Below are 27,441 nucleotides of genomic sequence, written 5' to 3'. Positions count from 1 at the left end.
TTTAGTATAAGGCAATTTATTATGTGTAATCAAATACACTGTAAGAGATAGCACTTAGTAGCAATAGACATGAGTAATTGCTGTAACATACAATCAGTAACGTCAACATGTTTTATTTTGGGAAGTACATTAAACCAATTCAATCATAACATTATTAAATTATTGGGATATTATATCTGTTTAAAATAAACTTGCAGATTGTTGAGATGCTTCTTATTTTCTGGATTCATTTTGAACTTACTGTCAAGTGTCAAGGGTTCTTTTTTTACTGCACAGAAAAGACCAGTAAGCACAAGTCTCTTGTGAACAGCACATATTAACATGTAAATATTTTCATCTGGCTTTTCTTAGAAAATACATGAAATAACAAAAAGATTTGCATTTCATTATAGAACGCTTTAAGGCAAAGGTCTATGGAAACATAAATGGTATGTCCCAAGTAAGACCTATTAATTTTCCAATTTGGCACTTGAAATTAATTAATTTTTTTCTGGTTTCGATCATCTTTTGATTCCCACATTGCAATGATGTTAAAATACAGTAAGAAAAAGAGAAAGTGTAAGCAGGATACAACAGAGACAGCTACTGGAAATAAATCTGGTAGATGCTTTGGAGGTTCCATCATGGCACTCATTAAAGTCAGGATGCTCATCAGAGTTACTGAGATGAAAAACTAAATGTTGGGGTAGGAGAAGAGAAAAGGCATGATGATTACTACAGGCAAATAAGTGGTTTCATTGGGTGTTGTTTTCCTCACCCTTACATAGGAAATTGGGTGGCATATAAATTTAATAAATAAATAAACATTTCAATGAACTCAATGCCTCCACAGCATAATATAATATTTACCAGTTGCCAGGGTTGATACTAATAAAATACCATTAAATATACACATTTTTCAAGTAGAAAAATAATCCTAGTATTGCTAATGTATATAAAGTGCTCACTGCATTACTAACATGGTAACACACAGTGATGAAGGAGTTCATTTTATTAGTCAACTTGAAGGATTATGATTATAAGATGCTAGATGCTGCTCATAAGTAATGCTGAAAAGTGTTCTAGCAATTGTTTGATAACAGCATTACTGAATAATGTAATTCAATAGTTTAACTGAGGAAGTTTGGCAACTTAATATAGTGGTTTGTGCTTTGGTAAGAAAAACATGCAAAGCATGAATATGCTCTTAGTAAAATTAGTGCACATAATATATTTTTGTAAGTTACTTACTAAACTCTTCATAACTTTTGAAAATGTCTTAAACAAAGTCAAGTATTTCCTTAGGTAACTGGAAAGTTTTTTTAACTGCAGATCATCTTCAGATGTTTTTTCAAATATTGAAAAAGAAGTTGTACACACCAGGAGGAAAGCCAACATTGTGACAGTGTAAGACAAAAGAAGGCCATCCTTTAATAGAAGAGGAAGCATGCTGTAAAGGGAAACATGAATTACTGTGAATTCTAGCAAGGTTATACAAACCAAAAAAATTACAATGTAAAATAAATCTTAAAATGTCTTCTCAAAGTACGAAGAATTGTTCAGAAATAACATTCGAACTCACCTGAAAGTTGAAACTAGAAGAAACCATGTAGATATAAAAGGAATTTCATGTATAACTAAGCAGACTGGTCTAAGGAAAAAACAGAAATATAAGCTCAAAAGCACTGTTTAAGAACCATAGTAACTTTTCAGTTGCTGCTTCCCCGATAATCATAAAAGAATATTAGGACAAAAAAATAAATGGATTAATGCTCTAAATAAAGGATCTTTCTATAGGAGTAAGCAATATTTCATGTCCTTGATACGCTGCAATAAAAGAATCTGCCTACATGGTCATTGCTGATCAGCTACAGCTTCAATGCATACTCAGTATTCTGGGACCTAAGAAAAGTCCATGATTTCACCTTCCGGATTCTATTAGAATGGGAGAGCAGAAATTCATGGACACACAACTCACATGTTTTTACAAATGTATTGGTCCTTCTGTAGGAGGTTGAATCTTATTCTAGAACTACAGTCAGCAATACAGTTTTCCTCACACATATTTCCAGTGTTTTTATATAATAATTAAAGTATTTTAATATAAAATACTACTTACACTGAAACAAGAAGAACAGATTTTTCATGCACTTGGAATGAGAAGAGGAAGAAAGACAATGAACAGCAAACCTTTGAAAAAGAAAATTACGAATGTTAAATGCTAGACAAGATCTGCTTTTACTTTTATTGACAGGTCTATGTAGAATATTTTGTGCTATTAGTCATGGCCAATCAGTTCCACACTTTAATTACCAAAAGCATTTATTTATATCATAAAATATGGCTATTTGGCCAAGGCACACAATATGATAAAAAGCTTTAAATTAGTAGCATGTCTACCTGGATAGGTTTATTAGCTGATTAGTTGTTGATGAGAGCACGAACCATCAACCAGATAAGTGACTCACCAGGGCATCTAAACAAATCAACATAACTGACAAATCATTGATGTAAAACTTAAGCATCTAGACAAATTGAGAAGGATTTAAAATAGGCTTCTGGTATGGTAGAGCTCTACTTTCCCTCTCTGATCTGAAATACTAAATTTGGCTGAAAAGTTTTATGATAAGTTTTTATTACACCTTTAAGTTTTTCAGTGTTCTGACAAATATTGCAGGTAAGCAGTCCAATATCAAAGACCACTAACAGTGCAAGAGTCCATCATTTAGGATCTATGACAATTCGCCATGGGCAACTTGCCACGGCCAACTCACCATGGCTAACTCGCCACAGCCAACTTGCCACGGCCAACTCGCTGCAGGACAATTTGCCATGGCCATCTCGCTACAGGACAACTCACTGCTGGACAAGAGTTACACTAATACCAAAGAAATGGTGGAACAAAATCATTGAAGAAAGGATGCAAAAGGAGGGACAGAATGAAATGTGAATAGTAAAAATTAAAATATGTTTTATTTATTTTAAATAATTAAATAGAATTGTTAAATTGTCCCGCAGTGAGTTGGCCGTGGCGAGTTGTCCTGCAGTGAGTTGTCCATGAAGAGTTGGCTGCAACGAGTTGGTTGTGGCAAGTTGGCTGTGGCAAGTTGTCCCATTCCCATCATTAAACCATGTTTGTTTGTTTGTTTGCTTATTTATTTAATTAATTAATTAATTAATTAATTTTTATACCGCCCTTCTCCCGAAGGACTCAGGGCGGTGAACAGTCAAAATAAACATATATATAAAAATGTGAAATAGAAGCAATTTAAAATAATGAAGCCAATTTGGCTCATCAGTTAAGATCTTCTAGCATAAAATTTTGACAATTAAAAAAATTTATGCCAGCCCGGCTTGGTGAAACAGAAAGGTCTTAAGTGCACGACGGAGTTTACTGTTTACTCTTCATTAGCCATGTTTACTTTCAACGAGATATTCTGAATGAGATTAACATGGATTATTTTATTGCCAAATAACTCCATGGATGTTATAAACAGACTATTATAATAATGTCTATGGAGTAAAATATCTCCTAACTTTTTGTGCATGTAGTTGAGGACAGATTAGAGACCATAGGAAAATAGGAATAGGAAAATAGCTAGCCCCAACAGAAGAGAACATATGTGGTTCACAGGGTTGAACTGCAGAGTTCTTGATGCTCTCTGATCTTGGTTTGATTCAGGATATTTCATTAGCCAATTAGGTAATGTCATCAGTGCCATAATTATGTGCCATAATCATGATGTTACCTAGGTGGGTAATGAAATGTTTGCAAGTAAACAACCAAGCTCAGAGAGCATCAAGGACTCCACAAATCAAGCTCTCATAAGCTGCATTCTAGGATACTAAAAGAACTTGAGAGATATTTAAAAATGGACAAGTTATAACAAGATGGTAGACAAACATTATAAAAGATAGATTTGGGGTATTTTCCCAACTCAGGAATTTTTTAAACAAAATTATTTGTAAGATCCCTTCTACTTTATGATGATTCCCAATACTACAGTGTAATTTGTATCTTTGCTAAATAAATATTTCATTCCAAAATTGTTTTTATCAATTTTACCATGTTGCTTTCTTTCAGTAAAAGAAAATTAAAGGAATTCTTTGCAAAAGAAAAAAAAAGGAACAGAACATGGAGTTTTAAGTTGCCACTGGTGGCCTCCTTTAGAAAGAAATGTTTTATTTATATTATTTTGCTTATTAGATTTCTACCTCACCTTTATTACTTTTTAAGTAACACAAGGCAGCGAGCATACATATCAAACATAGATAATACTCCTTATTCTCCTATTTTCACCACCACACACCCTGTGAGTTGGGTTGGGCCGAGAGAGTGACTGACCTAAGATAACCCAACTGGCTTTCATTTCTAAGGCAGGACTAGAACTCATGGTTTCTTGGTTTCTAGGCCAACACCTTAACCCACACACACACATACAGAAGAATAAATAAATTAGAGAAAGCATGCAGAATGAAATTTCTTAAATTCTTTCCAACTCCCTAGTCTCCATGCTAGATCACATGATCAAATGAAGCAGGAAAGAGGGAGTTAAGAATGGAGAAGTCAGCAGCATTTAGCCCAACTGATTGTTTCATAGGGAATCACTGATTGGAATTGTTCTTTTCCCCTTTCTACATCCCTATCAACTATAACAGATAAAGGAAAGAGACTATTACATATTACAAAACTATGAATTTTTATGTTTAAATATGTGTTATTATATACTTACCAAGCCATATTTAAATCCTCTGAGTGAAGGTTGCAGAGTCAGTTTTATGCAACTGGGAAGTACAGTCAGGAATGTTAAAGCAAAACTAAAAATAAAGTAATAATATCATATTAAAACCATTGATTTCAATAACCAGATTAATTCTGAATCAAGAATCAGATGAGAATTGTTTAGGAGCACTTTGGTATTGCTCAGTTTTTATAGTTACTGAAGAGAAATAAGATTCCTTTCATAATGATGATGATGTTATTGATTCAGCTAAGTCCGACTCAATCACAAATAAATAAACCAGCAAGCAGAGAACAGCTCCACACAATGTTGAAATAATCTTTTTTATTAAAGCCGTTTAACTATATAATTCTATATAGTTCTATATAACATAAATAATTCTAAATTATTTGTTCTTTGAAATGCATCTTTTGCTAAAACCATAAAGGAAACTGCTTGGGGAGTTTGATATTTACATACCTTAATTTAAGTTGTGTTTCTCTTGTCAGGATTGTCTTTATTTTGAAAAGAATGCTTACAGTGCACCAAATATTGGCTACTTTATCCTGAAAATATATTTAATGTATTGCATTATTTTGAAGATAAAGCATAATTTTATATACATGGAATGGCAGAAATAATCTACATGAAATTAAACGTATCTGTGTCGCCTTCTCATAAAATCATAGATTTTTGAGACTACAGACCGTCAATGCTACACAACTACTTATAACTATGTATTATCCATATTTTAAAAAGCAATATGAAACATTTTTTCAAATGTGAATCCACACTACATTCTGCCACATTCTCTTACTAGTACATATTTAGCACCGCCTGCTAGCTGCCAGCAATGACAGAGTTAACCCCTAATAAATCACGAAGTCTAAAGACATTAGCAGTTGTGCTAGGATCACTTTCCAAATTAAATTTGTAACCACACAGCTAGCATACTCATGAAACTCATCCCTAAACAGCTGCTTGAATCACAGCTGTGTAGACATAACAGCAAGAAAGCTACTACAAACAACTGAACAATCTCCTTGTTCTCTTACAAGTATACAGAACACACACTGCAAATTTGCTGAAGGTGACAAGTGCTTGGCAGCAGCACCAACATATAAGGTGCCAGCTTAATAGCCAGTGAAGTTTTACAATTATCAGCACCGAAGACATGTCTGTAAATGGGAATCAATTCAAAGAACCTGTCATAGGCACCCCAGGATAAACTTACCGTTCATTGCTTAGTAGACAGTTTCTTAGTTTACCCAGATTAATATCCCAATCAACCACTCCTGTGCCAGTTCTAAAAATTTTAACACTGAATAAACTGTGTGAAGTTTTTAAATCATACAGACCCATTTCATTAAAATCTACAATATGTTTCTTTTGTTTTTAAAGCATAAAGTGAGATTAACAGTCAGAAAAACAACCTGCTTGACAGTCCTTTGGCTTATGAATTTCTATTCTTCATGTCACATTTCTATTTCTATTTCTATTTCATCATGTATATGACTGGGGAATAAGATTCTAAGTGTTTCTTACGATGTGCCATCACCACTGCTGTACTTAATGATTTTCAGATGTGAGTCCGCTGCAAAGTGTATCACTATTTCTCTGTCTGGTGCAAACAAATTAATAAAAGAAATACCAGTAATAAAACCATCCAGTTTATCGTAAACATCTTAAGGCTTTACCTCAGCCAAGCAAATTGTAAATTTTCCACCAGGACTAATTTAAACCATGCAAATTTGAGCATCAACCCAATCTCTATTTTGGAAGATTTTTTTTTTTAAAAAAAGAAACATTGAATTCATTTTTTTCATATTGAATTATTTTTTAAAACCTCTAGATTGTGCAAGGACATTGTTTATTATTGTGGAATATATTTGAAAAATGTATGCCTGAACTATAGATCTGACGATGGGATTAATTCTATTTGTATAATATCCTAGAAGATGCCAGCTGAGCTAGGGGTTAAATGCTGGATTAAATAACTGGCAAGAAATGACAGTCAGAGAAGTCAGATCATATTACTAGCCTTCTGGTGTATCTTCCACATGAAATCCCTAAGGGTCAAAGTGAAGGTTTCTCAAGGGAGCTAAAAATATAAAACATTTACAAGAAGCTTGGGAGGGGGAACATGAGGCATACCTCAAACAAACCTCGATCTACTGGAAAGAGCCTTCTGAGCACTTGCAAAATTTGTCCAATGTCTGTACAAAATGGGAGCCAGCAGATCACAAAAGAAAGAGTGACAATAAAAGACAGTTTCATCAACAACCATAACCTGTAAAAAAAAGAGGGAAAAAAAACCAAGCCTCAAAGGAAGAGAATTTTTATGTACAGTACTTTCAAACTTAAAGTTTACTTTTCCAAATAGGAAACCTGTTAGAAAAGTTAAGAAAACTGTTAAATATGCTCTCCCTGCCTCCCCCAAGAACAAGAAAAACATTCTAAACTCTTATCTTCTAAATATGGGTGTACATTTGTGACCTGTGCTTAACTAATGACAGGTGTTGAAGAGAAAAGATAGTTGTGTGTATTTTGATACACTATAGACACTCTTAAAACTATTTAGTATGTTATTTAATGACTTAGGAGAAACATGCTTCTCTGGGGGAAGGGGGATGATAATGACATGAATCCCTACTGCAAAAGCCAATCAAGAAATGAATGACATGCACAAATTCCCAAGGCAAAACAGCCTAAGTGCATTCCAGGACCATTTTCTGCTTGTAAAGATACTCACCCTTTGCCCATCAGGCCTTTCTTGAAGCACTTTCCCAGCAGGTAGCAGAAGAAGGGCAAAGCGTGGTAGAGCTCCATTTGTTTGTAGTTTATAGCAAAAGAAAATGCTACGGAGCCCAAAAGGTCAAAGTCATAAGAGAGAAACAGCACTCCCCACAAAGCAAGACCAAGACTCACGGAATTATATATGTTTGTTCTGTTAAGGACAATAATCTGTAAAGAGCTTGCTAATGAAGAATAAGCAACTATAATAGGATTCTGTTGGTTGTCCGCTGCCACCAAAACCTACCTGATGACGCAGCGTCATTCCGATAGCATGAAAAGAATCTTTATGTCTTAAAATAATAAAATGGGGCAGAAAAATGTAGCTTTCACTCTACCTGTGCCACACATTGCTTTGACTACCCTCACCCCTCCCCTTTTGTTACCCACACAACACACCTATTCCACAATATCCATGCATTGCAAAAAACAGGCTTCACAGAACAAAAAAAAAGATACTGAAAATGTCCATAGTCAATCAGAATGAGACCGGGATAAAGCAATGTGCAGAGAGCACTAGAAATCTGAGAACAACAACAAAATAAATAATACAGGTAAAATGTGAATATTTATTTTCTTTAGAAAGATTATATTGGAACTGTCAATCTATTGAACTTCTTCCATCTAAAACAATATAAACAAAGTAGTGTTAAATCTACTGCAATGGATACTATTTTGTTTTTTATTGTTTTTCAAAAGTATAACTCAATTACTTCATATGTTTAAAGTTTGTTTATTAAATTTATATTCTAACCTTTGTTCACGAATTCAAGGCACTCCTGCCTTCCATTTCCCCCCACAACTATTCTGAAATGCAGGTTAGAACAAGAGAGTGTGATGATTCCAAAGTCAGCCAGTGAGCTTCCATGGCTGAGGGTTTCTTTGTGACTCAGAAACATACAATGATCATGACACACAGACATAAGATCTGAGCTTTGCTTGGCCCAAGGAATTACAAGTTATCTGATAGAAACACCCACTAGACAAGAATGACATGTCTCTCTGATGATTTTATGTATGAAATCATTCACAGCTGCTCTGAATTGTCCACTACGTGGACACGGATCTCATGAGATGACAAAGATAGTGTCTTGTAGTGGCACCTGGGAGATTTTTGAGCCAGTAATTAACAAAGAAGCAGATAAGGTTCTCTGTAGCCTTATCACTGCCATTTTTGGATTTGACCCCTGACCCTGTTAGCTAGTTAAACAGGATATCTTTGAGATTACCTATCCCATATAAAACTTGTAGTGCCAGGAATATTATATCCTCTCCCTGTTAGGTTGGGCTGAAAGAGAGTCACTGGCTCAAAGTCATCTAACGTGCTTTAATCACTAAGATGGGAATAGAACTCACCATCTCCCACTTTCTAGCCTGGTACTTTAACCACTAGACCCGTGATGGTGAACCTATGGCATGCGTGCCACAGGTGGCACATGGAGCCATATCTGTGGGCACACAAGCGTTGCCTGAGCTCAGCTGCAACGCCGGTCATCTGATTTTCAGGCCTTCCGGGCCCACCGGAGGGGCCTCCAGAGGGCCTCCAAGGGGGTGGGGAAGGCCGTTTTCACTCTCCCCAGGCTTCAAGAAAGCCTCTGGAGCCTGGGGAGGGTGAAAAACAGGCCTACCAGGCCCTCCTGTAACCTTTTTGCCATTGTGTGCCAAAAGTGGGGGAAGTGTGGGGGCGGTCATGTGTGCATGCGCGGGGGGGCAGGGCGCGGGGGCATTGAATTATGGGTGTAGGCACACACATGCGTGACCCCCTGCGCGCTCCCATTTTTGGCACGCGACGGCAAAAAGGTTAGCCATCACTGCACTAGACCAAACTTGCTCTGTGTTAACCATATTTTATAATTAAGCTAAATGTTTTAATTGTAAACCTTGTTTATTTTACATAAATAGATCAACATGTATTTGTTTCTTGTGAAATACTGTAATGAACACTGTTAATGTTTTTAATCATAATTGGACTAATATTGTTTATCTGATTATTCACACATTCCTCACTTTTTTTACATATAAACAACATTATTTTTGTTGCAAAGAAAAATATACTAACCTTCTTTTTTACTGATGTCTCTTTTAAATAACAGCAGTATAAGATTACTGCAGGAATATAAACTAGCATATCAGCAACAAGAACTGCAAGACAGAAAAATTATATACAACAGTCAAACCAATATTTCTCATAACTCTTAATTCTGCTTTTTCTTGTTATCATTATGAATCATTTACGGAATTTCCCTTCATACATGGCTGTTTCTGTATGTGTCTGCATGTATGTGTGCTTATCTGCGTACAATCATAGAGAGGGAGTTCCTAGTTACAGGCACTACTAATACTTAAAATGCTAGGAAAAACAAATAAAAACACCATCATGTGTCTGGTGGGCCTCTGGAACATGGAGACCACTAGAGTGCTTGATGGGATTGTTTCTGTAAGGGTTCCTCCCCAATTAATGATCCTGGGTGGCTGCTTGGTTTAATGAAGAATTAAGGGAAATTAAATGACTAAAAGGACATCTATAAGCAGCGGTCACAGTAAAACCAGAAATGCATCAGACCAGGTACTGATAAAGGTTCATTTTTAAGTAGCACATCAGCAGCAAGAGAAACATAGCATGATTTCTCTGAATTTAACTGCATTCACAGATGTTTCTCCCAGCAGTCTCAATCAAAGCCATCAGAGGTTTTTAGGGAAATATGGGTAGGTTAAGATACCTACAGGCTCAGTGCATGGTTTTGTGGTTTTGTGGGCAGATAACATGGCTCATATGGGCTAGATACCAGTTGGACAGAACCCAATACGGTGAGCAAATCTGGATCCTGTACTGTTATCTGAGATTCTTTTGAGAATACATTCAATGAAGTGAGCATGTCTTATTGGTATCTCAAAGAGGGGAACGTGTTGTTCTTGGTCCTTTAGAATCTTTTATTGGTGTTTGATACCATCCATCGTTGTATTCTGTTGGGCTGCCTGCAAGAGTTGGGAAGTTGGAGGCTATCAAAGAATCTGGAGACTATCAAAATCTGGACTCTATTTTATTGCCAGAAGCATCTATTTCAAAGGAAGTGTTTAGAATTCATTTATTGTTCTATATTTATTCTGTTGGAATCTATCCAGAATTCTCTGATTGGGGTAGGCTATAAAAATAGGAAATATAATAACAAAAATTCATAGCAAAAGATACCAAAACAAAACATCAGCAGAAGCTGATATTAACCCAATGAAACCCTTGACTAGTTTCTAACTTTAAAAAAAAAGAGAGAGAGAGAGAGAAGTACAAGTGGTATGTGGGACAGAGGTTCATTTTCATAATGATTTTCATAATTTATTTGATTGTTTGATTATTGCCAATAATCAGCCACTTGAATATGTACATTTCATTTGTTATACAATAATTATAAAATTATTGTAAACATAAAATTACTTAGTTTTTTAAAAAAATTATTTTACAATGCCAAACTATGACTTGAGTGATTTTTCAAAACATTAGGTTTGTTCAGTATATACACTATCTAGAGGGAGAATTTTCTAAAATGGATAAAAATAATGGTTAACATTTAACATTATTGAATTCTGTAACCTTGATAACACTCATTTAATGGCTATTGTTTAAAAAATGTCTATCCATTTGTTTCGTTGATACATCAATGATTTATCAGGCGTGTTGACTTGAGCATTATTAAAGACTATTTCAAGGGTAATTTGGTTCTAGTGATTTTTAAAATGTAGTCAATTACTAAAGACCAGATGGAAAGGTTTGTGGCCAGCATAAGAGGTGAGGCGGAGGAATGTCTAATTCTGCCCAAGTTAATCAGCAATAAGGAGAAACTAACATAAGATTATTATTTTTTTGCACAACTCTATTCACTCCTGAAGGATGAATAACACAAACTAATTAATTGTTTATGATGCTTAATAAAAAAGTCATATGACATCGCTGGGTTTGTTTTTCTTTCATTATTAACCACCATATTAATATCAATTAATATGTCTATGAAAACAATAATCATTTTGATTTAATTGTAAAAGTAATCACTACTAAATGCTATGATTCTGTATAGAATACTAGCAGTTTTTAAATGGCTGGGAAAAGCTATTACATATTGTTATACAGTAAGAAGCATTTAATCTTGTATGTGCATATTAGCATCCATTTCAGTAGAACCCTAAAAAAGTAGGCTGCCTGGGCCCAAATTAGTCAGATTATGAACACTTCCAGCTACTGCAAGAAGAGCACTGGACAAGCAATACAACTGTCTGTTTGTTTTTTCTTTATTGTTACAATCCTCTAAGTCAGTGGTCCCCAACCTTTTTATCGCCGCGGCCCGCTGAGCGCGCGCAGGGGTGGGGGCACGGCCCAGGAGCTTTTGCGCACGGCCCATTGCGCACGGCCCAGGAGCCTTTGCGCTGCAGCGTTCATGTCCCCCGGCCGCTGCGCGGCCCGGTGCCAGGTACTCCACGGCCCGGCACCGGTCCGCGGACCGGGGGTTGGGGACCACTGCTCTAAGTCACCAAATCACTGACAATATCTTTTCAGGAAGTGTGGAAGGTAACATCTAGTCCAGGGATATCCAACCTTAGCAACTTTAAGACCTGTGGCTTCAACTCCAATCTGGCTAGCTGGGGAATTCTGGGAGGTCTGCCAAGGTTGAACACTCCTGGTCTAGTCTATCAATGTTTAGTCTAGTATTTCCATAAAAACTGAAAACACTTGAAGGAAGAAGAAGCACTTATTTTATATATACTGTATATATGGAATTAGAATTAGTCAAACCGCCTATTTTATTTAGTGTTGTAATCATCTTATACGCATCTATAGATAATTATTAACATGAACTTCAGTGTTATCAAAAATTTAGTTTTATATAATATGGAGTAGAGGACAAACTGTCACTCTACTGCCATTATTTATTGATCTTTTTGTACTCAAATATTTCTAGCATATTAGACAAAGCAGATTTGATTATATCATGTAAAATAAAACAATGTAACTGCTACTATATATAAACATGTGTGTGTGTATCTCAAAAATATTTAAAAATATTTACTGCTAACCACATATTAAAATGATTTAAATAACTAAAAACAATTTAATATCAGATTTGATATTATTCAACATTTATATGACATTTAAATATTGAATAATGAGCAATTAAAATTACCTGTTCATTAGTCAAAACTGAATAAAGTCAAGCATTTAGTTACTACGAGAAGTTCAAAAATATGAAGAATATTGAAAAGTCCAATCTCTTTTGCTCACTCGGCATAATTGGCTTTAAAACTGAATCTGGGCATATTCCTCTAGGAAGAGGAATATTCATCTTGTGTAATAAAAAAATGTTAGCATTATATTTGGCAAGTTATTCAGAATCCTGTAATGTACTACTTACCTTGAACAATCCCTTTCATTAAAGTATTTTGTTAGTATAAAGCTGTATTAATATGAGCAGAGTGATATTAAAGATTGTAATTATTTTATCAAACTTTGCAAACTCCTCTTATATGGAGCATCTCCAAATACACAATACAGGATCAGATAAAATGCCTTGTATAGTTACATTGGGGAAAAAAAAATCCTACCTGATGCACGCATAAATAACTTGTGTGACTGACTCTCATACCCACGAGATGTGTGTAGAGTAATCCAATTGGGATTTATTAACTTTGCCCTAAAACAGTTACAAATAAGAAAAAACAGAATTCTGTGCATATTTATAAGATATGACAATTTAAATTTGTAATAACTGTTCATTTAATGGTACCTAAACATCAAATGTAAAAAAAAAAACACCTCATAGTAGTTTTTTTAAAATGTTGTAAACATATTCCTCAGATTTTTAACAGCATAAACAAGGTAGCAGAGACCATTCTGAATAATATTATTTACTTTAAATGAATTTACAAGAATTCTTTGGTTTTAGTCCAGTTTCTGAAAACTAAAAGCAATAATAAAACACTGTTGATAATTTCAACATATCTATTCCAGTGGGTTTTTTAAGACAAAAAATAGCTATGCTGACCACAGAAAAAAGTAAAACCCATATTGTAACAATAGTATTATAAAGCCAGTTCAAGGTAATAAAATAGCATAGTGTTTTCTAGATCTATCCCAAGCTTTTATCAGCTAGTTGTATTTATTTAATAAAAGTAAAAAAAGTAGAAATTGTAGCCATTAATTTGTTTGTTACAATTTTGTAAAAAATAGAATAGACAACCTACTGTCCTTTTGATATTTTTAATTTCAATCCCTGTCACAAGGCAGTGTAGCCATCTACAATAAACTGCAGTTTTTAACATCTAGAGAGACCGTCCATTTCTGAGACAGAATATAAGAAATAAAGTCTAAAGTCTCTTGTGTCCTTTAGCACAAGATTTCTGTCACTTTTAAATTTTAAAGTAATATCTCTTCAAAGCTACTTCTCAATTGGCCTCTGCAAACTAGAAACATAGGTACATATTGATCACTGTGAACAAATGTTGTTCTTTATCTTGCTACAGATAAAAACAGGGAAGTCCCACTAAAAGCTTATCCTTATTACCATGATACTGATACTGATAATCATTTATCAAACTTGTGTACCACCCAACTCTCAATAACTTTGGGTAGTTTGTGATAGTGGATTGTATGATCACAGTTGTAAAGTATTTCAGCATCTTAATGAAAAATGCCTTGGCCGTATACAATAATATAAAATCAAATAGTCTTTGTAAACATAAGATACATGTATTTATATAATCAGACAAACAGAATTAGATGCTTAAGCTGAATACATAAATCCTGAGCTATATATAAGATCTATTTGCAATCTTCTCTGTGTCTCATCTGTAACAAATCTGTACAGTTTGTTAGCAAAATATGAAATAATGTGAATGCCTTAACTAATATATTATAAAATAAACTGTATGGAAGTTGGTGACTTGTAACCCACAATTGCCTCCTGCACCCAAAGCATGGTCCCTAGAATTCTTCAAAGTAGCTGGAATGTTGCTTTTGGGGAAATTTGGAGGATTTATATTGAAGGGCTTTCCCCAATTTAAAGGAGATAGAATTTAAGGAACAAAATAGACATCAAGTTCCTGCAATTACAAATATGAAAATAATTTCTTGATGTGACCCCAATCCAGTGATCTGGGAATTCAAACATTGTATATAACGTCCATATCCAATCATTTTCCTATTCTTCATCACATTAAAAAAAAATCTTATTAGGAATGTGAATCTCCAAATATACCACAGAATTCTTATGGATATAAACAGCTTCTGAATTAGCGTACTTTTTCTTCTTCTTAAAGAATTATTTTAAACAATTGGCTATATAATAATTAACTTACACATAAGCACACAGAAGACTGTGATAAGCAGTAAGAGGTGGGTAGTCAAGGCCCCAATATTGTAAATTATTGTCACTGGTGTTAAAGTACCTGAAAGATAAAGTAAAATTCAAAATAAATATACATGTTTAACATATTTTAGTGACAATATCTCTTTTATTTTCTTATATAATTTTGAAGCTATTTTGTGACAGCTTCTGAGAAAGCAAGCTTTTTTCTCCCCCCAAATCATCTTTGGACAGTTTTCTGAATAAGTGTCTCTTAAATAATAGTTTGCAGAATGATGATGGAAATAAAATGTGCTTTTTATATTAATTATATGTAATTGTATAAGATGCCACAGTGGCTTTAAAATCTTCAATATAGGTCTAAGATTTCACGAGGTTTTCTAATCTTCAATACAGGTTTTCCTATATTTAGGAAAAACCAGATCTAATTCTATTACTTTCACTGGAAGAAACACACAAACATCCGAGATAAAAAGGAATAATTGACTGCTTTTGTCAGTACACAAACTGCTGCCATTAGAAGAAAAAACTGCTCTATGTAAAACATATTCAGATGGTACTGTTGTCTTATAGAAGGATGAGCTTTTGAAAACTCATTGCACCTTAACCAAACATAACAAAATTGTTGACTCTACAGAATTTGAACACAATAAGTGACAAGCATCACGAACCTGCTCAAGACTTATCAATAGTAACAAATTCAACTGGTCCTCTAAATCCTCTAGAGAACAATACAAAAGTGCAAAGGCAAAGAATGTTCATTTGGTATGAGTTTTCTGTACTGTACATTTGAGTGAAAAATAATCAGAATTTAGACACTTCTTCAAGTTGAAATACTTCAGAAGATTTTATGTAATGAAAATAAAAATTACAAAAATAAGATATCAGAACCTTTAAATCTGTGTGAAACAGAGTGACTAGTATTTTATAATTGCCAGGGGCAAGTCCTCAGTTTTTCCAGTCTATCCAGTCCAATGCAGCCAGTTTCTGACATTTATTGCAATAAATGATATTTCTTGAATACCTTATAAGCAGCCTGAAGTATCTTATGAACAATTCATGATAAATCATATTTCTTAAAGCTGCATCTCTACCCTTTTATCCCACTATTTAAATTTTCTCACACCAGGTTAGTTTTAACTTCTTCATTACAGTATTAATATTCTGCATTTTACTTGTTAATATCTCATTTATTCATCCAGCATTGCCCTCTAATTCAGTCTTAAACTCCATTAGAAAAGGTTCGTGCATACTGATGAAGGGAAGGCTAAGAAATTCCATATTTCTAACTAGCAATAAGGAAGAAAAGATGCTGTCAAGATTGTCTTTGATAAATATATGCATGGACTCCAAAGCAAGATAGGGAAGGCAGAAAGATTTAAATTCATGCCTCTGGCTCTGGAAAACCACATATAGGAAAACTACATACAAATCACATTTCTAGTTTATTGCCCACCTTTTTAATATACTTTGCTTCTGAACAAAGGAGGCAAACGTGAAGTACATGCAATATCACTTGAGTATATATGCATAGTGTTGTCACTGTAGCTTCTTCAAAGGCAAAGACTTTGGGGGAACCAACTTTCTAGAAATGCCAAGTTGCACGTAGTATAATGAATCACAAAATATTTGATGCTGTTGCAAAACAAAGCTAATATAAAATTGCTTCCAAATATACTTTCGATATTGCTATACCTCGTTATTCAGAAATACTGTACATGAAGGAAAATTCTAATTACCCAAGAGTAAGCTAGGTGAAAGGATTCAATAACTGTAATTATATGTTTTGGTGGCAGATAAGTGCACTTTCACTGGGTCTTATTCCCTTACTTGTAAATTCTTATACTTATTAATCTTTTGGAACTGAACAATCTTTTCTCTCTCCCATCACTTCATCAAACCCAATTTGCCTATAATTTAAACATATTATTTATTATTAAGTATAAATATAATTTACACAAAAAACATTTCCCTTCATTCTATATTGAAGCCTTATACTGAGACAATACATTAGCTCATTAGCTTCTAGAGTCAACTATGTGCTCTAGTAAGCAACAAATTCCAAATTTATTAGTCTTAGCACTATCTTTTATTTTAACTGTGGAAGGGAAATGTTGAGGCTGAGTCTTTAGAAATTAAAATAATACATTTAATAAACATCAGGGCTGTGCACATTTTGAAAATGTGAGTGCAGCATCTTTTTGCTATTCATTAAAACGGTCCAGCTTTCTTTAGAATTTTGTGTGAGCCTGAAAAAGGTGTATTTGCTTTAGAAGAGCTGAATTGTTAAAGAGTTAACCTGACTCTTAAGCAATCGCACCTTCAACTTTGAAATAGAAGCTTGAAAAAAGAGGGGCTACTGGCTGTGCCTGCATTCCTGCAATGTCCAAAATGCAGCACCTTTCAACTCATTTGCAAAACAGGTGTAGCTTAATAAGCAAAAAGGAAAAGTGGGAGAACTTCTATAGCACTGTTTCTTTTTATCTTTCTGAATGCTTTATTACATCTGGAAGATGAGAAAAACTTGACAATGGGCTTTCTCCTTCAGGCAGACTCTTCCATTAGCATACCCTCCCAATCATTATCTGTCCTGAATCATAATCTTCCCTTATCCATGATATGTTAAGAGAAAAGGCAAATACTAGATCACTAGTTTTTCCTAACTATAGCTTCAATGCTTCATCTTTCTCTCCAGTGCTTTGCTCATCCAATGGGTAAACAGAAATGTAATACAGCTATCATTTTTCTCCTCTTTTCATATTCCAATCAAACTAGGTGTCTTAAAGAGAAGCAACAGCACAGAAGAGGCATGTACTTCTATTGAAAGGCAGAGCATAATACAGAGACATCAGATATAAAGCCAAAGATGAGAAACCAATGCTTTCTGCTTCAACTCTACATTTTAGAAATGGAATTTCTACACTAATGGTATGTTTCTATAACGCTTGCAAACCCATTTAATATTTTAATTAAGTTGCCTAACCATTGTAGATATAGATACTTAATATGATCATAATAAATGAGATAAATCTGAACAGACATAATATAGTATATTGGATCTGAAAAATAATTGCATTCCTATAATACTATTTGGGATATCACGTTGAAGAAAAGTGAACTTATTTCTACATAATTTTGTACAAAACTATATGGTCCAGCTAAGTCCCCCCCACCCCACCCCACCCCACCAGCCTAAGAACATTCCTTATATAAATTGAAATAAAGACATACCAGTGCTTGACTGGCAGATTATAAGTAATTTCTTGCCAGTGTCTTTGTGCTTCATAGTCTCCATACATAGGTGCTTTTCCTTCACCTAAAACACAAAAGGAAGATGAGACACATGTTTCTGTACTTATTTGTTAAACTACATGCCATCCATTGTTATGATTCTACTAGTGTTTTTATTAAATGCTTGAGAAATGAATGTTTTCTATTCTAAATATGTGTCCATGCTAAAGAGAAAATATTTCAAATTCAGCCCTATAACCAAAGGCCCTCTCTAATAGTAATTTTTGGACCCAACACCTAATAGCTGGTTTCCTCAAAAATATGGTCCCTATTGCATATCTCCATTCATTTACTAATGTACAATGAAGGAGATAAGTCACTTTCTTTTTCTTTAAGCTTTATATAAAAAGTACTTTCTTTGCTATTGTAACATTTTATGCTTGAGTCAAATTCAGCTTGAAGTTGCACCAGTTTTATATGTAACAAATTAGGTTCCATTTTGCTTAATTCTACTTGCTATTCTCTCAGCCAGTATTGAATAGGCTTCTTTTTGAACAAGTTATAAGATATATGAAACAGTGTAATTGTTGTAGCATCCAAGTAAATATCTAATATATACAATTATTCATTTCTTGCCTCCTGATTAACTAATGAAAGCACATATATATTTCAGCTAACACACTATAACTTTACATAAATTGAAAAGTTTCTTTTAAATCTAGGAAAGACTTTTATCATTCTTTTATATAATTTACTTTTTAATCGTTCATACACGCAAGAGGAGAAGGGTAATATTTGTTCCTTTGTAACATGGGGACAAGTTCCACAAGAAATGAACTTCTGGAGCAACTAAATATCATTATTGCCTGAGCATAGGCAGAGGACTATTGCCTTGCCTTGCTTTTTGGTGAAGAATTGCTTTTAGTGCAGACAAATATATACACATATAACTCTTTTTGGGTGGGGATTGGGAGAAAAAGCTGCCAATCATAACATTTTAAAGTTATTATTAAACAGAGGCAGATCTTCAAAATATACCACTATTACTTTATTGTAATGATAGGAGTCTATGCCTTCTGAATAAGGCCCCTATGTATAAAATACAAATTATAAAACCTCCCCCCTAATTACTTAAATACCAGCATATTCTAACCATCTGCCTAAACCAATGTACAGAGACAATAAACAGTGCTATTAATTTGTGCAGACCTAAGTGTCTGAATGAATGGTTGCAGGTTGAAGATTACTTGAACTATGCATTTGTTTACACTAGATTTTATTAATGAGTTACTTTAAGAATAATAGATTATTCTATCTATTACAGATAGTTCTCATTTAGCTACTGCCTCATGCAACTATTGTACACCCTTGACTGAAGATTGGTACACTCTTTCTATCTGGGATGGTTGTCCTCTTCCACCAAGTGTGCAGCTTTCAGGAAAAAGCACATGGAGTGGTGAGGGAAGAAAGAGGCACCTGACTAGCCAATTAGATCAGCTAAATCAACTCTGCTGGTGATCAATAGGGCGACACATGTCAGATCACCCTCACATCTGCCTCATGCAGCAACTATTCATCAGTACAATCGTGATGAAAAAGTGACCAATCCTCACAGTCCTCATAGGTCTATAAAGCAAAGGAAAGCTGAAGTAAGTTCATAAGCATAATCACTTAGTGACCATTTCACTTAACAGCCGAGTTGCCAATTCCAATTGTGATCACTAAATAAGGACAAGGAAGAGATAATTTCAACAAGTCTTTTTATTTATTTTACTGGTACTCTGAGCATAAGAAATATTTTTTACTGAAGTACTTTAATACCACAACTTTTGGTTTTTATTCCGGAAATGTCTACTGTTACAAGTCTTCATAATAACATTTCCTGTTTAAAAGATGATTACCATAAAATGGAGTGTCTGAAGAACAGAAATATATTCAGGTGTTAAAAATATGTAATTAGAATCAGTGGAATAGGAGAGAAGAGCTGCTTTTACTAAGCCCATTCCCACTAGAAGTACTGAGGAGGAAATTCTACCATATAAGTATAGCATCCTAACGGTAGATTTAAAACTTATGATCCAATAGGCTAAATATATAGAAATGAATATTTTATTATTGTTGTTGTTTTATTTTTACATAAAACAGTTCAGCTAAGTGTTTCCTGGACTTAACCCTATGTAACTATTAACGGAATAATGAAATACTAGATTAGTCTGTTCATATGAGGATCATTCTTAGATCAGTTAAGAATAATCTAAATTTTATAAGATGCTCAAATAATACAGCATTTGTTTATTTCAAACAGATATTAAACATGGAATGCTCAGGATATAACTGAATAATACTGAAGAATGAGCAAAGATAAGATAAATATTTTTATTTATATAATTATGCTGATATTTGCAGTTCTATAAAAATACAAAATAGTCGCTCATATTTCATACATTTTGTACAACAATCCCATATCAAGATTTCCCACTATCGTAATCTGAACTTTTAAAGAAAATTATCTCCATACCCTATTCTATTCTATTCTATTCTATTCTATTCTATTCTATTCTATTCTATTCTATCTCAAAGTTTGAATGTGTATTACCTGAATAAGGACCAAGTGATACAGTCCATCGAACAATAAGTCCAAGTAACACAGTAATTGTGATTAAGCTCCATTTTTCCATAGCTGGCTTTTGGTCCAGACCTGGAAATAAGAACAATTATATTACACACTATTTTACATTAATTTAGTCCTAATCTATTACCATAATAAAACCATTTCTCTATGACCGTGATGGCGAACCTATGGCACGCGTGCCACAGGTGGCACGCAGAGCCCTTTCTGCCGGCACGCCAGCTGTCGCCCCAGCCCAGGTCCACCGCACATGCGCGCACCTCCCATCAGCCAGCTGGTCTTCCAGTCTCTGCCGCGCATGCACGGAAGCAGAGCGTTCCAATCTCTGCAGGTTCTACCCTCTGCAGATGCCTCTGCAGGAAAGCAGGAGAAAGCTAATGCGATGGGGGGAGAAACTGCAAAGATCTGAGGGGTACTGGAAGGCAGGAGGCACTCAATGGGGGAGGAACTTTGGAGATCGTGGAAGGCAGGAGAACGCTATGATTCGATGGGGGAGGAACTTTGGAGATCATGGAAGGCAGGAGAAAGCTATGATTCCATGGGGGAGGAACTTTGGAGATCATGGAAGGCAGGAGGCAGCTCTTTAGCACAGCTAAAGCACAGCTCTTTAGTCAGATCTCTCTCCCCTACATGTGTGGCTCTTTTAAACAGGGAAAGAAGACAGGCAAGAGAATGAACACGTGTAGCAGGAAGCTCTGGTGTTGCCCGATCATCAGCCAAGCTCATCAGAATTTTGGCTCTAGAGCCATCCCAAACCCCACAGCCCACGAGCGAGGCGGAAGAAGGGAAAAGCCTCTCTCTTTTCAGTTTCCCATCGGGCTGGCTCCGTCAAAGGCTGCCTCCCAATCTCGGAGCCTCCTAAAGTTTCAAGGGCCACCACATGATTTCCATGAACTTGAGCTGAGCAGAATTGTGGGGCAGAGCCAATGTGGCGGCTCCTGTTTTTCCCAGCTGTTGAGTGCTCATTTAGAGAAGAGGAGCTGGGGAAACAGGCAAGGCGCAGCGGCGGTGGCAGGCAGGTAGGTGTCAGGGAAGCGCTGAGGGCAGCATATGCATCTTTGGGCTTTCCACTTAGGTGGCAATAGGTGCAGCCTGTCCCCCGTCCACCACCTGCTCAACCTGCAGCTCCCAGTGGGAAGGAGCCCCGGCAAGCCTCGTGTTTGGAGCTTCCTCGGGGGCAGTCTTGGCCCCGCCATCTTGGCAGCGCCATGCGCCAGGTGGGGAACAGCTGTCTCACCAGGGAAGGGCCGGTACCTAGTTGTCCTCTGGTAAGAGGTATGCTGGCCCACTTGGAAAAAGTGGGGGGCGCATTGGGGGGCTACGCATGCTCAGTGTGGGCGCATGTGTAGAGGGAGCGTGGGGGGTGTCATGCACGCATGCGTAAATGGGAGCGTGCATTGCATTATGGGTTCCGGCACGCGGGAGCGCAACAGTGCTCGCCCGCTCAGATTTTTGGCACACAATGCCAAAAAGGTTCGCCATCACTGCTCTATATGCACAACTCTGTTCCAAAAGGCAGCAACCCAATGTGGGCTTTTTATAATATTATTATGGGGAAAATAAAACCAGTGAAAACAAAGAGCGAATTCAGTATCAGAGGGCTATTTTGCAACAGCCAGAATGCTATTGAAAGAATCATAGCAATAGCACTTAGACTTATATGCTGATTCTTTCTTTTCCCCCCTCCTTTCCTTTCCCTTTCCCCTATCCTTTTCTTTCCTGATGCAAAAGTGCCTAGAAAGGAGAGCCATTCCTGATTTGCCAGTCTGCCAACTGGGTCTCTCAGATTTAATTGCAAAGACATTTGAGAGCCAGTCTATGGCATATGGGAGCTAACATAGTCCACCATAACTGGCTTCTGTAAGACTGAAATGGGCAGTGGGGATAGCAAATTTTGTACTGATTTTAGTTATCTGCTGGCTCAAAGGCAGATGAGTATCATTTTAACCGAGTCATAGAGAAAGAGCCATGTTAAACACAGACTACCCAAAGCAATGCATTTTAGAAAATCTGCCAATATAGTTAATTTGTGATTTAGTGTATAATATGAAACCAGAAAATTGGGTTGAATAAACCAATGTCAAGTATATCATGGGTACACAATTAAACCAAAGTATCTATTTCAAAATATGATAAACCTAAGAGTTTATCATTCCATATTAAACCCAGTAATTGTCACCTAAAAACTGTGGTATAGCGGCTTGCATGAATCCAGTCACTAATTTTTATTAAAGCAATCTTCTCTAGTCAGGAATCATGCACATTGATAGTCCCATCAATCCCACTCGCCATATCAACGACTAAATTCATGCAATGCAGAGAACCACAAAGTACTCATTCACTTGTTAACCATGTAATTATTTTAGGATTCAGTTTGTATAAATGCAGAAAACAGTATGGCAATGAAGAATGCATGAAAATAAGTGGAATGATTAGCAAAAGGTTCAACATTAAAGAAGGAGTAAGACAAGGATATGTAATGTCCCTGAATTGTTTAATAGATAAAATAGGAACTGCGCATGGCTAGTCTAGTGAAGAGAAGGACCAGGGGAGACATGATAGCAGTGTTCCAATATTTGAGTGGCTGCCACAGAGAGGAGGGGATCAAGCTATTTTCCAAAGCACCTGAAGGCCAGACAAGTAATAATGGTTGGAAACTGAACAAGGAGAGATTCAACCTGGAAATAAAGAGAATTTTTCTGACAGTGAGAGCAATCTATTTTATTTATTTATTTATTTATTATTTATTGATTGATTGATTGGTTGGTTGGTTCAATTTATATGCCGCCCTTTTCCAGAGACTCAGGGCGGCTTACAATGCGTTAAGCAATAGCCTTCATACTTTTTGTATATACCTGCTTAGTAGGGCTTTTGGCCGCCCCTAAGCAGTGTTCTTTTTTATACAAAGTCAGCTTATTGCCCCCACAATCCGGATCCTCATTTTACCTACCTCGAAAGGATGGAAGGCTGAGTCAACCTTGAGCCTGGTGAGATTCAAACTTGCAGTAATTGGAGGCAGCTGGTGCTAGTTAACAGCACTTTAGTCTGCTGCACCACCAAGGCTCTTTTGGAACAGCTTGCCTTCAGAAGTTGTGGGAGCGTCATCACTAGAAACTTTCAAGAAGAGACTGGACTGCCATCTGTCAAAAATGGTGTAGGGTCTGCTGGGCGGGGGTAGGGGGTTGACTAGATGACCTACAAGGTCCTTTCCAACTCTGTTAATCTGTATCTGTATCTTAATATATGCGAAATGCTTGTGGAATTATGAATGGGACGGGGCTTGTTCTTGCTTTCAGCGGTTTTGCCTTATAAGTTTTATCTTATTTGAAAGACACCAAGAGTTTGATTAGATTGAAGTGATGTAGTAATCTAATAAATACAATGTCACAAATACACATTCAAACAGAATGTGCAATATAACAAGGAGTATGGCTCTGAAAGTTAAAGAATCAAACATCAGAGTAGTTGTGTTTGGCAGGAAATGTGGAGTGAATGATTGCAGATTGTAGATGGTGAAAAACTATAACAAGTACCGGTAGATGAAATCGCATACTTGGTAGCATGGGAAAATGGTTGGAGAAATGTTGGTATAAAAATAGTAGGTGATACATTGATACATGTTTCTATCAGGAAGAAACATTTATCAAAAGAAGCAGAAAAAAAATAGCTGTGCTTGTACTCACTTTCTTATTGGGCAATATAAATTTGATATGTCAGGAAAAACAAAGATGAAGGCACATACTATTTAAGAAGTTAACAAGTCAAATAAAGAAGTTAATTGCCGGCATGAAAGCAGTATATTGAAGTGACTTGATCATAGAGGGAAGAAAGTAAAACTTGTACTTCAAAAATATTTGATGGAGTTGGCTGAGAGGAAAGGGAAAACTGAGAAAGTTGGGATTGGATCCTCAAAAATGGAAATGTGAGAAATTTCAGGATGGCAATATGTAGACATGGTAGAAGCAAGATTGGTTCACATGGACAGAAAGATAGGCAGTATCTTGAGCAACATTGATGCAAATTAAGTTTTAGCTATACTGTACACTATTTCCTTTTGTTTCACATTTTAAATTGCTTGCTGTTTCCCTGCAGATGGCAAAGAATTACATACAAGAAAGGGAATAATGTGATGGGGATGTATGTTTATTCAAGAATATACGTTTGTATACGACTGTAGAAACATTTCCTAGAATTGCAGGCGAATTATTTAGGAAGCATCGTTGGTATTTATGAAAGGAAACCAGATTAGGGTTCCTGTAATATTTAACCATATGCAACCTGCGCATACAATTTAAAACCTCCTCGACGCCCATTACTTTTAGTTCGGAAAGATTTCCTATGTCACACCCCACACCGATGTGGGTGGGAAGCACAGTTCCTAACAGGTTAAAAAAAAAAAAAAAAAAGCTCTTTGAAGAGGAAGCTGGTCACGATCTCTGTCCTGCTACAGTCCACGAAAGCTCCTCCCTTCCTCAGTGGAAGAAGGTTCGGCTCCGTACCCAAAGTCACCCTGCCTCTGTATCGCTTTCCCTGCTTGCAGCACAGCCTTCCCCAACAGGGCGCCCTCCAAATCAGCACGTTGATGTAAATCCCGGCTGTGGGCGAGATTGTTGGGTTTTTTGCTTTTTTTTTTTCAAAATCAAAGGTTCTGGAAGGCAGGAAGCTGAGCACCCACAAGGGGAAAGAATGCAGTTCCTGGCTCCCCACTCCCCCACCTCGAAGGGACACAAGCCCTCCTCTTAACAGGAAACGCCAAGCCCCATCCAGCTATCAAGCGCGTGCTTCCCCTCAGGAGCGCTTATAAATTATAAATCCCGCCTTTGCCTCGCGCCACATCTGCAACCGCCAACAACCTGCCCACCCGCCATTGGACACTTTCCGACTCACCGAAACTGACAGGCGCGAGAGGGGATTCAACGGGCGTGCGCGCGTGCGACCCGCTCATTGGTCCCGCCTTACTGGCCGGCCGCATGCGCAATAGGTTTCCTGAGTGGGTGACGTTGCGTATCATCTGCTTGTTCCGTTGAGGCTGAGTTTTTCAGCGCAGTCGTCAAAATCAGTGAACGTGGCTGCTGATTTTAGATGAGGCTACTCTCGCAGGACATTAAGATAAATCTGTGTGTCTTTACAGTTACGACATTAAGCCGTTTAGTTTGTAGCTCGCTGTTTTATTTAGACTGGGATCGCACATTACACTGTACTAAGCTATGGATTTATTAATCATGATTTCATGAATAAGCCATGTTATAGTAGTTCAGTACAGTGGTGAAATTCAGTTTTTTTATTACCGGTTCTGTGGGCGTGGCTTGGTGGGCGTGGCAGGGGAAGGATACTGCAAAATCCTCATTCCCTCCCCACTCCAGGGGAAGGATACTACAAAATCCCCATTCCCTCCCCACTCCTGGGGGAAGGATATTGCAAAATCTCCGTTCCTACCCCACTCTCGGGCCAGCGAGAGGTGACATTTGCTGGTTCTCTAAACTACTCAAAATTTCTGCTACCGGTTCTCTGAACCTCAAAATTTCCGCTACCGGTTTTCCAGAACCTTTCAGAACCTGCTTGATTTCACCCCTGGTTTAATATCATTGTGCACATCAAAATGGGAACAATAATACCCAGGGGAAAAAATTAGAAAGTGCATTAGAAGTGGTTTGGCACACGAGAGGCATACACAACCACCTGCAAAAAATATCTCCTGTATCTTCGGGCTATATTTTATTCTATAATTACAGAACACTACAAGCAGAAATAGATCACAGTCTGATAAAATATGTAAGTTATTTGGCCAGAGTCTTTAAAAAATTGGAAAAAGTGAAGCAAAGTAAGCAAATAAAAACAGCAAGATAAATAACATTTATTTTATTTTATTTCATTCATTCATCACATTTACATAGCACCCATCTCACTCAGTGATTCTGTGCAGTGTATAACTAAAGCATTAAAACCATATAAAAATACATCAATAAAAGGAGTCGGGTAAATAACAATAAAATAAGCTACACTTAAAAAATACTTGTGTGGGGAGAGCCTTCAAGGTGCTAAGCACACTTAGAGTTGCATGCCACTCAGCAAACCCTATGTGAGTTTGCAGAGCCAGTTCAGACCTCTTGAAAGGTCAGAAGGGGCGGGGCTGTCTCATCTCTTAGAGCAGTGTTTCTCAACCTTGGTAGCTTGAAGATGGGTGGACTTCAACTCCCAGAATCCCCCAGCTTCCAAGGTTGAGAAACACTGTCTTAGAGGAAAGATATTCCAATGGGTGGGAACAACAACAGAGAAGGCTCTCTTCCTGGACCCCACCATGCAAAATTCTTTAACTGACAGGGTGTGTAGCATACTTTTCCGCCTGACCGGGTGGGACGGGCTGATGTGATGGGGGTAAGAGGGTTCCTCTGGTAACCTAGACCCATGTTCTGTAGGGTTTTAAAAGTAATAACCAACACTTTGAATTGTAGTCGGAAGCAAAATGACATTCAATCCAGTTTACACAGCAAAAGTGTTACATGCACCATCCTTGGGACCAAAAAAATTACTTGCGCAGTCACCAGCTGAAGCTTCCAAATATTCAGGGATAGACACATGTAGAGCACATTGCAGTATGGGAAATGACCAGGGAATGAGTGATTTGATATAAGGGCCTCCCAATTCAGGTAGAGATGTAACTGCTGCACAACACGAACAAAGGCCGTCAAAGTTGATTAAAGGCCAGTGGTGGGTTGCCCCCGGTTCGGACCAGTTCGCAAGA

General features: G+C 36.6%; 1 protein-coding gene across 2 annotated transcripts; it reads right to left on the bottom strand.

Annotated features, from left to right (window-relative positions):
- ALG6 (ALG6 alpha-1,3-glucosyltransferase) lies at positions 1-25,672 on the bottom strand. Of its 2 annotated transcripts, none has more exons than XM_034415243.2 (15): positions 25,587-25,672; positions 20,667-20,768; positions 18,071-18,155; positions 14,832-14,921; positions 13,080-13,168; positions 9,553-9,635; positions 7,953-8,017; positions 7,453-7,638; positions 6,855-6,990; positions 5,181-5,266; positions 4,713-4,797; positions 2,099-2,169; positions 1,562-1,630; positions 1,231-1,429; positions 1-673 (listed from the first exon to the last, which is right to left on the bottom strand). In XM_034415243.2, exons 1-15 carry the CDS (start codon positions 25,669-25,671, stop codon positions 476-478), a joined length of 1,629 nt encoding a protein of 542 aa, XP_034271134.2. In that variant the 5' UTR covers position 25,672; the 3' UTR covers positions 1-475. The 2 variants fall into 2 exon arrangements, with proteins under 2 accessions (XP_034271134.2, XP_034271135.1); XM_034415244.3 differs by lacking the exon at positions 25,587-25,672 and adding an exon at positions 25,199-25,571.
- Between the last annotated feature and the right edge of the window lie 1,769 nt (positions 25,673-27,441).

This window comes from Pantherophis guttatus, chromosome 3 (genome assembly GCF_059756535.1).
Source record: "Pantherophis guttatus breed Tessera chromosome 3, ASM5975653v1, whole genome shotgun sequence".
Lineage (NCBI taxonomy): Eukaryota > Metazoa > Chordata > Lepidosauria > Squamata > Colubridae > Pantherophis > Pantherophis guttatus.
This window is presented reverse-complemented; position numbering and strand designations above follow the sequence as displayed.